At 37.6% G+C, this 15710-nt stretch overlaps 1 protein-coding gene across 1 annotated transcript; it reads right to left on the bottom strand.

The window, feature by feature from the left end:
• Positions 1-4682: 4682 nt before the first annotated feature.
• LOC113039675 (leucine-rich repeat LGI family member 3-like) lies at positions 4683-15399 on the bottom strand. The gene is made up of 9 exons (XM_026197684.1): positions 14751-15399; positions 12914-12985; positions 12183-12254; positions 10471-10542; positions 10217-10288; positions 9917-10086; positions 7686-7850; positions 7075-7165; positions 4683-6000 (listed from the first exon to the last, which is right to left on the bottom strand). Exons 1-9 carry the CDS (start codon positions 14960-14962, stop codon positions 5271-5273), a joined length of 1656 nt encoding a protein of 551 aa, XP_026053469.1. The 5' UTR covers positions 14963-15399; the 3' UTR covers positions 4683-5270.
• Positions 15400-15710: the final 311 nt, after the last annotated feature.

The raw sequence follows: 15710 nt of genomic DNA, 5'->3' as shown, positions 1-15710 counted from the left end.
CTCCCTTCCCTCTTGATGAAGGGTGGTTAAGTTCCGGAATCTCCCCCTCCGTTCCTCCATGGTGGCTGGGGAACCGATTCGAAATCTCACACCGCTGGATCTAGGCATGATGGAGTCCTTCTGTCACGGTTGGGTTTGGGAAAACACAAAGAGAGGGTAGATCCAAATGCAGGTAAGGGTTTTTATTTAAACAGAGGGGTAACTACAAAAATAAACAGTCATGAGAGACAAACGTAACCAAAAGAGGGAACCGGATGAAACGGGGAACTCGGAAGAATGAGAAGGAAGAGGAAGTCTCGGGGGAACGAGAGCATGAGACACATAGGGTAAGGACTCCATGATGACAACAGAGAAAGACAGCTCTATATAGGGAAACTAATGACAGAGTATTGTCAACACCTGTGCGATTCTAATTGGAGTGCAATTACTGTGAAGACACAACCAGACTAGCGGAATTAAAGTGCCTATGGTGAAGTGCCTAAGGGGAAGTGAGCTCACTAGGGAACACCCAGGAAAACAAAGACTGGCAGCGTGACACTCAGGGCCTGTGACAGGACAAAGTGGGAATCCTTTAAAACACTTTTCTCGCCTATTACAATAAATAGGGATTAAAAACTCAAACGTGTGCTCATACCTGTGATTTCTTTCCCTCTTTAAGCAGTGATTTTGCCTGCTGCTTACACCTGCACATTAAACAACACATAATTTAGATGCAATTTTCAAACCCCAATGCCGTAATTCCATGTGACCATTAAACATCCTCGCTGTGCTCGAGGTGACAGTGTCTGACCTGATCATGCTCTGAAGGACAGTACTCAAGCCCAGAGGAACAGAGCCCTTCCTCCTGAAGCTCTCGTTCAGATTTCAATTTCTCAGGATAGATGTCTTGAAAACTTTTAATACCTCACGAGGCCCGTAAACTGTGTAAAATAAGATTTATCTATCATTTAACCTATATTTCTATTATCCATTAACATTTAAATGATGAGATTGTAGTTCAAATATTAGTCATCTTAAATCACAATGAAATAAAAAACATACTTAAGTGTACTTCGAGAGAATAGGCTAAACTTTAATGACTAGGATATGTTCAAGTAGCCTATTTTTTAAAAAGTGCTCTTTGTGAGTCAAATTAAATGTAAATCATTTAAAATACATTTCAATATTTTGTCCTGCTTTAATAAATATTTGAACTTTAGGTCTAATAACTACATTTTCATTTAATTGTAAATAACACACAATTGTATGTCTAAAAACGAAGTCAGTTTACACTTTTCTTTTAAAAAAAGTTTATATTTTAGGGTTTAAATAACATAATACATTAGATTCTGAATATTTTCTATGTTTATCATCATAGGTTTTTCAATATAAATACTGTTGCTGTTTTTATTAAGTCATTTCAATACGCTAGTCCAGATGAATTTATATTCACAATTTAAGTTTAATTACGAGCATTAATAGACTATAAAAACAGATCCTGCTGTTTGCAGAATTGTCCAAATTCTCCGGTGACTTTTTCCTTAATCAAAATAAAAAAATAACAGTATGACCGGCAATATGACATAGATTCAACATTTACACAGAGATTTTAACAGCACAATAAGTTCCTAAAATGCCATTACAGTGATTTTTCAAGTGAATTTGATAACTTTTTTGGGCTTTGTTATTCTAATGTCAACATTTTCATTCGTAACTAATTACGATAATTTGACAATAAAACCTATAAATAAACATTTATGCACTGCAATGTCCAGTTTCATATAAGGTGACCCTGACAAACACAGCAAATACATTTAGTTTTAAGCCCTTTAATATGACATTTATTATTTGAACAGCAATTCGCAGAGCATGTATTGCAGTAAATGATGGAAAAGTAAAGCTATCTCACAAAATAAAGTTGAAAAATGAGTTATAAATATCATAGAAAATGTAACATAAGACTTCCATGTATATATCACCAATTGCACGTGCTAAAATGAATATCTTCATCTTTTTGAAGCTTGTCAGGATCAGTCCTCCTCACCCAGCGGAGGAAACGGAAGCACAGATGACTTGAGTTGCTTTAAGGAGTATCTCGTTTTTTGCAGGTGGCTCTGGTTGGGACGCCCAATCTTTGGAGGTCTTGCGTTTTGACTTGCACTGGCTTGAAAGCTTTCATATTTCTTTATCTCCCTTTTATTTTGTTCTACTATACAAGTGACCTCCTCCTCAATCGATTCGTCTTCACTATCACCCTCCACCCATGGAGTCAGAGACCACGGCTCTTCACAGTTCAACACTGCTGACCTGCTTGTCAAAGATGCACTTTCAAGGAGAAAATGTTGGCTCTGAGGCACAATTTTTGGGAGATGTATTAAGGCTTTTTCATAATCATCCATGCGCTTCTTCTGGAGCTCCCCTGCACAAGACTCGTCTGGAGACCCTCAACAGAAACAATGTTTGTCTGGAGCTCAGACGCGCTGGTTTGAAGCTCCTCTAAATTATACTCATTTGTCTGGAGCATGTTTTCAGAAGAAACATCCTTCTGGTTCTGAGGCACACCTGTTATAAGTGCTCTTACATCTGTTTCCTTTTTAGTAAGCTCATACAGAGGCTGACAGTCTGGTAAGCAGAGATTTGTGTCTTCCTTAACTTGGGCCCTGATGTTGTAACCGGGCCAAAGATACGATAAACCTTTGACTTCGCAAGGACCGTAAGAAGCAGCGGGACAGAAGAGTTTGTCCGGACAGGTCCACTGCCTTCTGTTATCAAACCTCTTTTTGTTTATGCCTGGCGATTTGGTACGAGGAGCGTTTGTTCCTCGCAAGTCCATGAATCGCGATCTGATCCGTGTGAGACGATAATAGCGAGGTAAACCTGATCGTGCTGTTGTGACATCGCTCTAGAACTGCAGAACCTTCAAGTGTGTGTCGGAATCTTTAAAAGTAAACAAGACGAGAGTTCCGCTCCCTGATTCTGATTGGTTGAGCCGTGTACATCACCTGTGATCATCTCATGAAGTGTTACTGCGCCAGCGGTTCCATGTATTACGAAGCCTATTTTAACCAAATTAACATGTTTATTATTTATTTTATGAAGTATGAGTGACCCCTTGTTTTGTTTAAAGGCACGTTAAGCTACACATTAAAATTCATTTTAGCATAACATTAAATGAAGGCTATTACTGTGTCATAAGCAAAACTGTAATACATAGGCTATCCCAGATGCAAATGAATAGGCTATTTACAAAGTTACAAATAAATTAATGTTTTTGAAAGAGCATTCTGTGGTCAATAAAGGATAGCCTATCTTCATTCAATATTCAGTGCAAATCTTGCCAAACTGAAAGATGCTTATGTTTCATGAAATAAAATGTTTTCTGCAATGCTGTAAGACAGTTTTTAATGTGTTAGAAGTTATATGCACAAAAACTTATGTTAGGACTTCAAATGCGTAACCATTACTGCGTAACCATCAGTAACATCGGGCCTGATTATTTTCTCCACACAGCTCATATGATGGGACTTCAATTTTTCCTTTCTCTTTGGAGTGTTACAAGCTCTTGGTGCATAAAGAAGATCTGTAAAGTTGCAAAGACTAAAGTTTAAAATCTAAAGAGATATTCTTTAATCAAAGTAAAGAGTCAACCCCCCCCCCCCCCCCAAAATGGCTCGTTCTAACACGCCCCCACATGCCTATGTCATGATGTGGAATGATTTGCATAACGCCGCCCAAATGTTCACACAAAGAAAGAAGGCTTAACTTTTATTCTCGCTGTAGTATTGTTGCTGCCGCCGCCATGTTGTGGAGACACTGTGCGTTTCGTTGTGAAAGCGAAAATACTTTGTTTGGTCTTCAAAAAGAGGACACAACTAGAAATCAGTGGTTAAGTTGTATTTACAACACTGTTCCAGAACAAATATTCAGATGTTGATAGCTGGCCAATCAGCACACACTTTGCTTTTCAGAACTATGAGCTCTGTTTAAATCAATGCGTTTTAAAAAGGCTCCCCTGCCTAAAGGAGCAACAATAATTTACAGTATGTGGAAAATAATGTTTTTGAACCTTAAACCACATAAACACATTGCATTACACCAAATACTCAAAACAATGTTCTTTTGAGCAACGTCTTATGACCCTTTTAAATCCGTGATAGCTGTAGGTGAGGAATTGCGTTTGCAAGGAATGGTTCGCAAATAATCGGCAGCTACATCATTGAAAATGTGCGAGCGAATAGTAGCGAGGTAAAACTGGGAAGAAACCGAAATAGTCGCATATTCAATGCTGACGCCATCGCACTGGGAAATCAAATTTCAAAAATAAACAACATTTTGTAGCACAAATTAGACAATATTAAAATGTTTTGTCACATAAATGTTGAATGGTTTTTGTTTTGAACAATCCGTTTTAAATGTTTTCTCATGCTCTAAACAATGTAATGCCATGAAAAAAATGCTAAATTCAAAAAGCTTTTTTTTCTTTCTGGTTCTCAGGAGGATATATAACATATAGCCTACACAGTGACGATGAATGATCATACGGTTTCTGACTATTTTCACCATAGATTGTGCTAAAATGGAGACAGAGGAGGCAGAAAAGGAAGAAAATTGGCATTGAGGTACACGCAGAGCTATGGACAAAAAAGAATGAGAGGGAGTAGAAGGTTGGAGAGATAAAAAAAAAATCCTGTGCAAGAAATACATAGGCTATATTTGAACTTTATTTTGTGACACATCATAAATTACATTTCCACTACAGTCATTTACTGTAATGCATGCTGATGACAGCAAAAAGTTTATAATGACCTACCAGTTAGTAAATTAGGCATATTGTTGTCCAAGTACGATAATTTAACATTTTCAGAGAATCATCTGCATAGAAAATCCTTAAAGCAAACCCTTAACACTCAAGCTCAGTGGAGTGACTAAAATGAAACGTGTTATTTCTCTTGGTAACACATAATATTCATGTTCATGCTATGACGGTACAAGAATAAGAGAGTGACATCCGTCTAAAATATAATTCCCCTTTTTATATGAAACTGAACAACTTACATCCTTTTGGAGAAACATGTCATCATTCCAGTGCATATTGTACATATTTATTTAGATTTAAAGACTCAAATAGGTAATCAGTTTAAAGATTGAACATGTTTCTTGAGTTGATGATGGCTTACACTCACAGTAACTAATGTATGAGTATTCAGCAATGACAGAATCAATTCATGTGTGAATGCAGATGTAGAAAGATTCTTGCAGTTCTTGACGTTTACGCACTTACACCCTTAAGCCTATTTGGCACTGAGGTCCACCACTAGATGCTGGTAGGCCATGGTCTTTCCTTTAAAACTGGCCGCTAACAGAATATCCTTATTGTCAACAGAGACCAGGCTGAAGCCTCGAGGCGCGAGCATGTTGAGCTCCTGGAAGGGCTGGAATCTTTGAGTGAGCTCGTCCCACAGATAGATTCGAGAGAACGAATAATCGCTTCCCAGCAGAAGGTACTGCCTCACTCCGACGCTGAACGGATACACGGCCATCGAGCCCCGTGACGGCAGGGTTTGGATCTCTACGAAGCGTTGGCTGTCCCACCGCAGGATCTTCGAGTCTCCTATGAAGCGCGTGAGGCAGAGATACAGCACTTTTCGAACCCAGAAGTGCTTCACCATCTGCACATCGCCTGATTCGGTGATCTGAGAGTGGTAGGCAAACTGGCGTTGGCTGCGGTTCCACTGATACACCACCGGGGGCTGCGAGGTGCTAGAGAGTATGAGACAAGGTTTGGCGTCCACCTCCAGGAAGTCGATGTGAGTGTCTCTGTGCCAGGGATGAAGGGACTGGTGTGAGTAAAAGCCGTTACTGTTCCAGCGGTACAGACTGGTGGATCCCGCTTTAGAGCTGTCAACTACTGCGAAATACCAATCTCCTTCGATCTGGAAAGTCTCAATGAAGTTGGGTTTACGCACACGGGTGGTGTCGATGTCCTGGATTTTGACGAAACGCATTGGATCTTCCTCCCATCTGACAACAACAACAACATGATGTCACAATGATGCCATGATGATGACGATCACATAGAAACAGATACCATGTAAATCCAACTTCTTAAGATCTTGAAACAGTTTATTAAATAAATTAGCATTCGATAGTCTGGCGCTCATTTAAAATGTTTTACATGTTAAGAAATAAACTGTGTTTTTGTGAAGAGTCAACTGAATGGTGTACACACATCAGTTCTTATAGTTTTTAATAAAATAGTGTTTTAGTTGGGCGTTTAATGTGGTGCAGGTCACCCTCTATGAGAGTTTATTTCCACTATGGAATAAAAATTGTAACCGTTTTCCTCACATTTCCAAGTTTATATTTTATAATTCTTACTTTTCCCCCTCAGAATTGCACGTTCTTAACGTACAATTGCAAGTTTACGCCAAGGAATAAAACGATAGAAAAGTTAACTGGGACTTTGTCTCACAATTTCTTTCTCAGAATAGTGAGATATAAACTTTAAAATGTAAACTCTCCATTGGAAAAAAAAAAACAGAATTCTGAGCTTATATCTCGCAATTCAGACTTTTCTTCGCATGACTGCAAGAAGAAAGGTAGAAATGTGAGACAAAAAGTTGCTTTTGTGAGATGTAAACTCAGAATGGCCTTGCAATTCTGCAAAAAAGTCAGTATTACGAGAAAGTCAGAATTGCTAGAAAAAGATGTTTTTGTGAGATATAAACTTGCGAGAAAAAAATGTCTGAATTCTGAGTTTATATCTCGCAATTCAGATTTTTCCCATGTACCGATACACAAGTTGTCTTTTGGACAGATAAAGGAAATCATTACTGTGTAGATCACTCTCTAAAACTCACAAGTATAAGTGTTATTTACATACAATAAAACTGATGATCATGATGATCCACGTCAATAGATGGCACTGCAGTGACTTACAATAAAACTGTTGTGGAAATAGTATACTAAAAGTGTTTGAAGATTAGCAATGCTAACACTAAAGAAACACGAAAAAAAAACACTTGAGGGTTAATTGTGATTACACACTAAGTATTGTCAGACAATATTTGAGTGTCCATAGACACACAGACATACTTGTAGATGTGTGATCCTCCAAAGAGCTGAGCCACAACCATGTAGAGAGTGTTGTTGATAACCACAGGTTTACAATACACAGCAGATCGAGCTGGAATGCACATACATTAGTATATTAGTAACTGAGTGTAACTACGGTTTGATCACATGACTCAAGTGAATCTTGATGCACTTTTGAGTATTGATTCTTAATGTGAAATCTAATTCTCCAGAGCACAGGTTTCCTTCCCTTGTGAAAAAGAAGTTCACTTAATTATACTGAATGTGCACTTGTAGTGTACTTCAATTGTAAGGTATATATATATATATATATATATATATATATATATATATATATATATATATATATATATATATACACACTACTTGCAGATGATATTAATGAAATAATAGTCTACTTAGCGTACACTTTCATTCAATTAAGTGTCTGAAAAGATGAAGTTCAGTTGTTACTGTTGCGAAACATAGGATTTGTTCAGCGGGTAAAAAGATTGGGAAATCACTGCTTCAGACAAGACCTCCATAGATAATTTTCAATGGAAATGTCTATTTTTATTGGTTCTGTTAAATAAAATAATAAGAAAAACTCTGTTTTGCAAGTTTTGACTTACATGTGATGTTGTAATGTGTCTTGAAAAGCATGTTCACATGATCCCAAATGAAGACAGTGCAGATTCCAGTGTTGGGCTGAGCGAAAACTATGTACTGGTCATCGTTAAACTCGTACGACTCCACAGATAGAGACTGGAACGAGTATGACTCATATACAGCAAAATCTGGATTAGAAGAACATTTCATATCAGAGTCAGTGTATATAGTGAGTCCTTCAAAACATTTATTTTGAATCCCATTTAATCCACCATACAGTCAAACCAATGTTTAATCACACCTTCAACATTTCACACATCATAGTTTATTCGCTATAAAATGGTAGTTTAATATGACAAGAACTCAGAGCTAAACTGTGTAGTCAGTAAAGCCTTCCGGTAACACTTTCTATGAAGCCTTTATTTATAACCTGTTATATGCTTTTGACCACTGGGTTGGTTGAGTCCAAAAACACACTTGCAACCAATCAGCAGTAAGGGGCGTGTGATAGGAAGAAGAGAGTGAAAGATGAAAAATAAAAAAAGGAAGAAAAGGAAAATTTCAGAGGAACAAAACATTAAGAAGAAGGGCAAAGGTGTATAATACTTGAGTAATTTTACTTGATTACTGTACTTAATATTATTTTGGGGCATTTGTAATTTAGTCAAGTACAATTTAATCTGACTACTTGTACTTTTACTTGATAACATTTCTGAAGAAAAAACAATAGTTTTTACTCCTTTAATTTGATTTCATCTTGAAAAGTACGTTATATTTTAATTTTATCTTATGCACATTAAATATGGTAAATAGGAGCTCAAACGTGAGTGCCTGATGTGAGAAATAATGATCACTGTTTTCATGCATCAAACACACATTTCTATTTTTTTTTTATTATTTGTTCTGTTTTGATAGAGCCATTAGTTATGTAATATATTAGCTGAATGCACAAAATTGAGTGCAAATAAAAGCAATGATAAGAATTTAAATACAATTCATATTTTTGTGGGATTTATTGCTAATTAAATGTTACAAATCTCCAAAAAGTGTTTAAATAAACATTGCATGCTTAATTAATTGTAATTCATGTTTAGTGATGTTCTATAGGTTGTATTTACAATATGTCATTATATGAAACATTAAGTAGGAATTAGGACTGTAAGTGGATATTTTTTTAATCTTAATAATTGCATTATTTTCTTATTAATTAATCTAATAAGTCACAAATAATTATTTATCAATATTTGCTAAGAAAAAAACGTTAAATGCCCCAAATAAACATTGAAAAGATTAACTGTCCTTTTAGACGTTGAATAGACAACACGAATAAAGTGGCCTTTAAAAACATTAACGTTGTATGTTTTAATTCTATGACTCATTAATTCAACACGTTCTTGTATTCTGTCTGGAATATATTTCTAGCCTCTCCTTCACATCTCTTCAAAGAGATAGTTCACCCAAAAATTTAAATTCTCTCACCATTTACTGAACCTCTGTCATCCTAGATGTTTTTGACTTTCTTTCTTCACAAAAGCAAAGATTTTTAGTCCAGATAAAGCAAGGGGACACGAGCACTTCAGAAACCACACAAAGTGAACACAACGGTCAAGATTCAAATATTGGTATTTGTATCGTTTCACTTAATTAAAATTTCAGCGGTGAAGAAACTCAAGGAATCAGATGCCGAGGTTGCTTTGGTTCTTCTTGATCGGTGAGTTAGGCTGATTTAACTTTTTACACAACTTTTCTGCGTTGGTTTTAGCTTGAATAAGCTGTAGCCGGCACGCTTAGAAGAAACCGCCATCATCGCCGCCAGGGTTGTGTACGTACATGTGGGGCGGAGTTATCAAAATAGGGGCAAGGTCCTATTGGGGTATGGGCGTGTTTGTTTGGGTGCTTTCAAATATCAACATTGGTTGCAAAAATCACTTACTACACCTTTAATATAAGCTCAAGGTAATCTCAGGAAGCTTAATGGAAATACAGAGATCGAGGGCTATAATGCCGAACACGTACTCACTAGTCCACTTTCACAGATCATTGTGTTTAAAATCACACTCCTGCAAACTACTCTAATTAAAACTTTCCAGAAAATGTAAAAAAAAAAAAAAAAAATTTGAAAGCTTAATGGTGCTGACGCTGTCACGTGATCATAGTAAAGAGGACGTCCACATACTTTTATCAATGTATAGTACATAAGTTACTTCCAGAGTCCAGGATGAAATGCCATTTGTAGAGATCTGAACTTGGTTACCTGCGCTGAGGCAGTTGAAGTCACGTGGTGTGAGGTCATGGATGCGTCGGCCCTGGAACTCAAAAGGACTGTCGCAGTAAATGGCGGGAACCGAGGTGTTGGTCTTCTCCATCCAGTCAACCAGCCATTTGATCTTACAGTCACAACGGAACGAGTTCCCTCGCAGGTCTCTGCATCGGAGACAAGAGGTGAAAAAACACACTCATTTTCACCTGTTTCTATTTGACATGCAGAATAAATGAGTTAGGGTTCTGGGTTATTTTTGTAAGAGCCCGTCACAGGGGAATGTCTGGTACATACAGGTCAGTGAGGATGTCCAGGTGCTTGAAGAGATCTCGGGGAAGCACCTGCAGGTTGTTGTTGGACAGAGACCTGATAATGGAGAGACATAACAGAATCCATTTATCATGTTGGATTGCAAATTTAACATTCTTCATTTGAATCTATAAGGTACAATAACTAACTGTCAGTTAAAGGGATTTAATCAATTTTTATTGATTTTTTTAATCGTTACACTAATAACTGATTATTTTTATAGGCAGATCAATACATACAGATGTGTCAGAGACTTCAGTCCTCTGAATGTGTGCTTTGACAGGGCTTGGATGTTGTTGTTCTCAATAAATCTGTAAGGAAACATGGTTAAAAAAGAAAGAAAAAAGAATATGAGAATTAAATGAACCATTAAAGGCAATGTAAATCAATTCAGCCAACAACACATTCAATATTTGTAGATACGATTTAGGTACTGTGTGCCATTTCAGAGAGAAAGATCAGAGATTAGGACAGGGATATTAATCAAATGCATATTTTCTCCCATTATATTCATTGTAATAAACGCTAAGGATGTGAAAGCATGGCGCCTGCTCCCTGATGGATTCATGTGTCACAGCATTCAAGTAGACTTCTGCAAACCTTGCCACATTTGCTTTCTTAATGCTTTTAGTTTAATGACACTGAGGTTGTGGGCGTTTTCATTAATGCTAAAAGCTTTCTGCAACTGCAAGTCCTTCCCCCCTCTCTCTCTCTTTTATCTCATTCACTCTCTTTCTGCAGTCAATGAGCTGCCAATGCTTTCATCTGGAAGACAACGCTCACTGAATCTAAAGAAGGACTCGGAAGAAACTGCACAAGCTGCATGACAAGAGAGCACAGTATCGCTCGAAGATGTCTTTTTAAACCTGGTGAAAGCTATTCATATTCCCATTCACCTCAGTGGCTTTCAAAAAGTATTAGATTTCAATGTACATTTTTTAAGAGGTGTCACATCTGAAGTTATATAAAGAAACGCAGTGGTGAGGAAAGTAATGCACTACAAAATTGATTTACTCCATCGAAAAGTAACTAATTGCGTTTCTTTAGTTACTCTTTGTGAACGTCACTTTTTATCACCTGGGCTAGGCTTGCTTATTTGTTTATTAATAAGAAAACAAAAAAAAGTTATATTTCTGGCAACTGTAAAGACTGTTTATTTTGTATTTTGTTGTAAATACAAAAGTAATACATTACTTTACTAGTAATCTGATTACGTTTCCCCACTGATCAAATTTAATGTTGGGTTAAAACATTTTTAGTTAGAATGCACATTAATTTTGAGCAGTAATTAATGGAGTTTTTGGCATCTACCCAATGACCTTTCAATATTCTGTAAAAGAAGGTAGTTTTATCTCATTTATAGACAACCAAAATCTCTTTGGTGAATCAATATGAATTTGGCACGTCCTCTAACAGGAGGCTCATCTAAAACACAGAAGAGGGTCATCAAGTCCTAATTGAGAGGAAACTGAAAGACTTGTAGAAAGAACGAGAGACAGAGGAAGACTGGAAGAAAACGAGAGGAACTCAGCACAGTTCCAGAGAAGACAAGACTAATGTTTCTGTTGGGAAAGCTCATATTGTGCCACATTGTCTCATATCAAGAAATGTTTTATAGGATAATCATTGTCAACGGCTGTGCAAATGATCCCTGACCTGTTCTAAACACTTGCTTTGGAACTTTATATATATATCTGATGCTTTCTCTTGTTTTATATTTCTTTGTGCAGAAAATGAATGCTAAAAGAAACGGCTAAAACCATAATTGTAGCTCATTTCATTTCTGTGAGCAAAAGCCAGTGTCTAAAAATATCAGCACAAATCTCACTGAAAATGCAACATCTAATCTGTCCATCTGTTGGGCGAGTGATCAATCCACCCACCCACCAACCAACCAACCCACTCCTCCATCCATCCATCCATCCATTAATCAGCATGGTCAGATACTTACAGGTACTGCAGATGTCCAAGACCAGCGAAAGCATCGTCAGAAATCAGAGAGAATGTGTTTGAGTTCAACAGCCTGCACAGAGCGAAGAGAAAGAGACTAAGAAAAGACTGTGCACTTCCATTCAGCTGAACATTTCTCACATATTGTTTTAGACACGGGTACTATATAGATGACAAATAAACTGCCTCTGTTAAAATGTTAGCCCTCTGAAATAACAAAGATGGCCAAATCGTGAGCTCCGAAGCATTATAAGCACATTGTGTACTCCACTCATAGTCCTCTATAGTCCTTAAAATGAAAAATGAGTCCAGTAAACCAGCATCTTTATTTATGGTCTGAACTAAAAACGTCAAATTGTAGTGTAAGAATATGTTTTTATTGCAAATAATATAATATTAGCTACTGAAATAAAAGGCCACTTGAGTGTATTGAAAGATGTTTCTAAACAAGGCATTGCATGTGTGATATAACAGGACATCATGTTACGTCTCCGAGACTGAAGAACTGGCATGCTGTCATTTGAACACACACTTCTCTCTTGTCTTTCTCACACACAGAAACACTGTTGTTGTGTGAGTGTGGCCAGTCTGTAAATGGAGGCTCTGTCACCGATACACACCACACTACACACTGCTCAGACGTTACAATCCTCACTCTTTTATCCACTTTCAGACAAACACAGACCATAATAAGACAATGCGCAGGATGATCATCGTGCATTTGGTACCTACAGGAACTGCAGGAGGAGCATGTGGGAAAAAGCTCCTTTGGGGATCTCTGTGAAAGCAGCGTTCACCATAGTCCTGGGAGAATAGCAGAAACACCGCCATCATCACCACCACCATCATCATCATCATCACCATCATCCCCGTCATCATCACCATCATCATCATCATCATCACCATCATCATCATCATCATCATCATCATCATCACCATCATCATCATCATCATCACCATCATCATCATCATCACCATCATCATCATCACCATCACAAATATAGTTGCTGTTACAGTCATCTTAAAGTAATAACTTTAAGTCTCTAAAACCTTGCCCCAAGTGAACATTTATAAACAAAACTAGATTTTCACATATTCTAAACATTATGCATGATGCTCTCCTGTGCAAAACCACCACAATGCTAAGATGTTTATGGTTGCTAAGGAATCTCTTTGTGGTTGCTAGGCACTATATGTGATGTTGATATGTAGTTTCAGTGGTGTTCTGCTATCATGAAAAGTCCATCCTCAAGTCTCTTTGTAGAAAATGGTGTAGATGAACAATTTTCACTCAGAAACTGAGAAATTAAATTTCACAAATAATTACAAAGCATTGGATTGATTATGTCTTTATGAATTTAAATATATGGGATGTGTTTGGGATTCGGGGTGTTTAATTTTCATTACATGAATTCGATTTCATTAGTCGGAGTCCAGCTACTTGAAAGAGTAATTAAACTAATACAAGTTTCATGATTTGAGACATCATTTGAGTGCATATGCGATGAGTATGTATTTAATATTTAATACTTACATATAATAGCATACCATTAGCATTATGATGAATAATTTAGGAGAAGCACCACGTGTTCCCAATGTGTGTGTGTGTGTGTGTCTATGTGTATATATATATATATATATATATATATATATATATATATATATATATATATATATATATATATATATATATATATATATATATATACATATAGTTAAAATTCATTTTGGAGCAGTAATGCTTGGCCTTTTTTCTTAAACAGTTGCTCTGCACACCTGAAAGGATCTCAATATGTAATTATTAGAAAGTAGGACAGAGATCTTCCTTCCCTCTTCATATTCTCGGTCTGAAAATAAGGACACCATTATAGAGCGCACAACTCTATATTACTCAGCTAACATGAGATCATAGTTTGAGAAAATTCTTCAGATTACAGACAGGAATACGAGTAAACTCAGTTAAAAACCCTGGTTTCATAAGTCTTCGTAAAATAATGACTTGTCTCCAAATATTATTAAATGAAATTTACTTGAACCCTCTGTAATCTTGTGGTTATGTCTCTACAGCAGACGTGAGCTGACTTCATTTAGATTTCACCACACTTTCTGTCAGCTCAGCAAAAGTACTTTCTGAGTCAGTGTAAAGGAATAGTTCACCACCATATGAAACTCAGAAAGTACTCTACATTACACAACATGCACTATATACACACGACAGTCTTCTCAAGCCATGAAACAGATCTGTGTGATAAACAGACTCTAATAAATATAAGGTTATGGAGTCAAAACACTTTACAGGCCACTATATGTGACACTATATGAGCTCTATTTTTTATCTTTATGATTGTATTATAATCATAAACCTTGTGTCACCATTCTAAAGGAATGAAGTCACTTGACAGGTGACGTAATGGCCAGCTTAATTTCCTAATACTTTACTCTAGACAGTCCATGTTATGCTGCTAATAAACTGATAATAGTCAGTTTACATGTGCGACTTTCCCCTTTTTGAATATAGTCGACAAAAATAAGAGAAGAGACAGGTACATGTGGTCTTTCCAGTACTCACAGGGAGATAATTCCTGGTGGGAAGCTCTTGGGAATGGCCTTGGTGTCCACACAGAAGGCACTGTCTTTAGTGCAGGAGCAGGTGGCGGGACATCGTGGGGTTTTGGGAGCTCTGTGGCCCACCGCCATCCCAAACATACACAAAAGCAGCACGCAAACAGACAGCTGCCAGTCCGGCCATCGCAGGGTCCGTCCTGGCCTCGCTTGCACCATCTTCCACCTTCTCTTCTCCAGCTTGGGTGTCAAGAAACACAGATGGCTGGATGATCCTGGTTTCTATCCGTCCCTATTAAAGAAGCTGCAAGAGAAGAAGATCCAGGGTGTGAATGAGAGACGTGGGGAGGTGTTAGACTCAGAGAGGGACACAGATAGACTGCTGCTGTTCCCTGGGCGAGAGTATGAGGGTGTATTGGATTTTCCCAGTGTTCTCTGCAGTCGTCTCTCTCTCTCTCTCTCTCTCTCTTTCACTGTGGCGCAGCTGTCAGAGCACAGACTGCAGGAGTGTATCAGCCAGCGCTGCTCTGCACACGCTCAGACTCAGACCAGAGTGCAGCAGAGCTGACACTGACTTATTAAAAATCACATGGACTAATGTGCTGCAGCAGGGGACACAGCAGAGAAAGTAGTGAGACGGGGAGCTTGAACCAAGATAAAGAGAAAGGGGTGATGGACCGGTCAGTGGAGGTTATACTAAATAATGAACTACAAGCCTCTTGTTTATACTCAGGCATCACATCTTATAGAAGTCAGTGCACACGCTTGAAAAAGCACCTTTTAGATTTATATTATACTATATTTTATATTTGTGGTGGCTAGTTCCTGTTGGTCGTAGCTAATGACTGTGAATTCGAAAGTTTTCCGGCTTGATGAAAACAATATATGTAGCCCCTCACCCACTCCCCACCGCCACACACACACACACACACTTTTGTGGCGCCATAGAGCGCCCATTTATGAGCTT

This window comes from Carassius auratus, chromosome 22 (genome assembly GCF_003368295.1).
Source record: "Carassius auratus strain Wakin chromosome 22, ASM336829v1, whole genome shotgun sequence".
NCBI classification, from domain to species: domain Eukaryota; kingdom Metazoa; phylum Chordata; class Actinopteri; order Cypriniformes; family Cyprinidae; genus Carassius; species Carassius auratus.
This window is presented reverse-complemented; position numbering and strand designations above follow the sequence as displayed.

Coding starts and splice junctions, on each gene's coding strand:
- LOC113039675 (XM_026197684.1), bottom strand. CDS start 14,962: ATGGTGCAAGCGAGGCCAGGACGGACCCTGCGATGGCCGGACTGGCAG. Junction 12,986..14,750: donor CCACCAGGAATTATCTCCCT/GTGAGTACTGGA, acceptor CTATTCTCCCAG/GACTATGGTGAACGCTGCTT. Junction 10,289..10,470: donor CTGAAGTCTCTGACACATCT/GTATGTATTGAT, acceptor CTCCATTATCAG/GTCTCTGTCCAACAACAACC.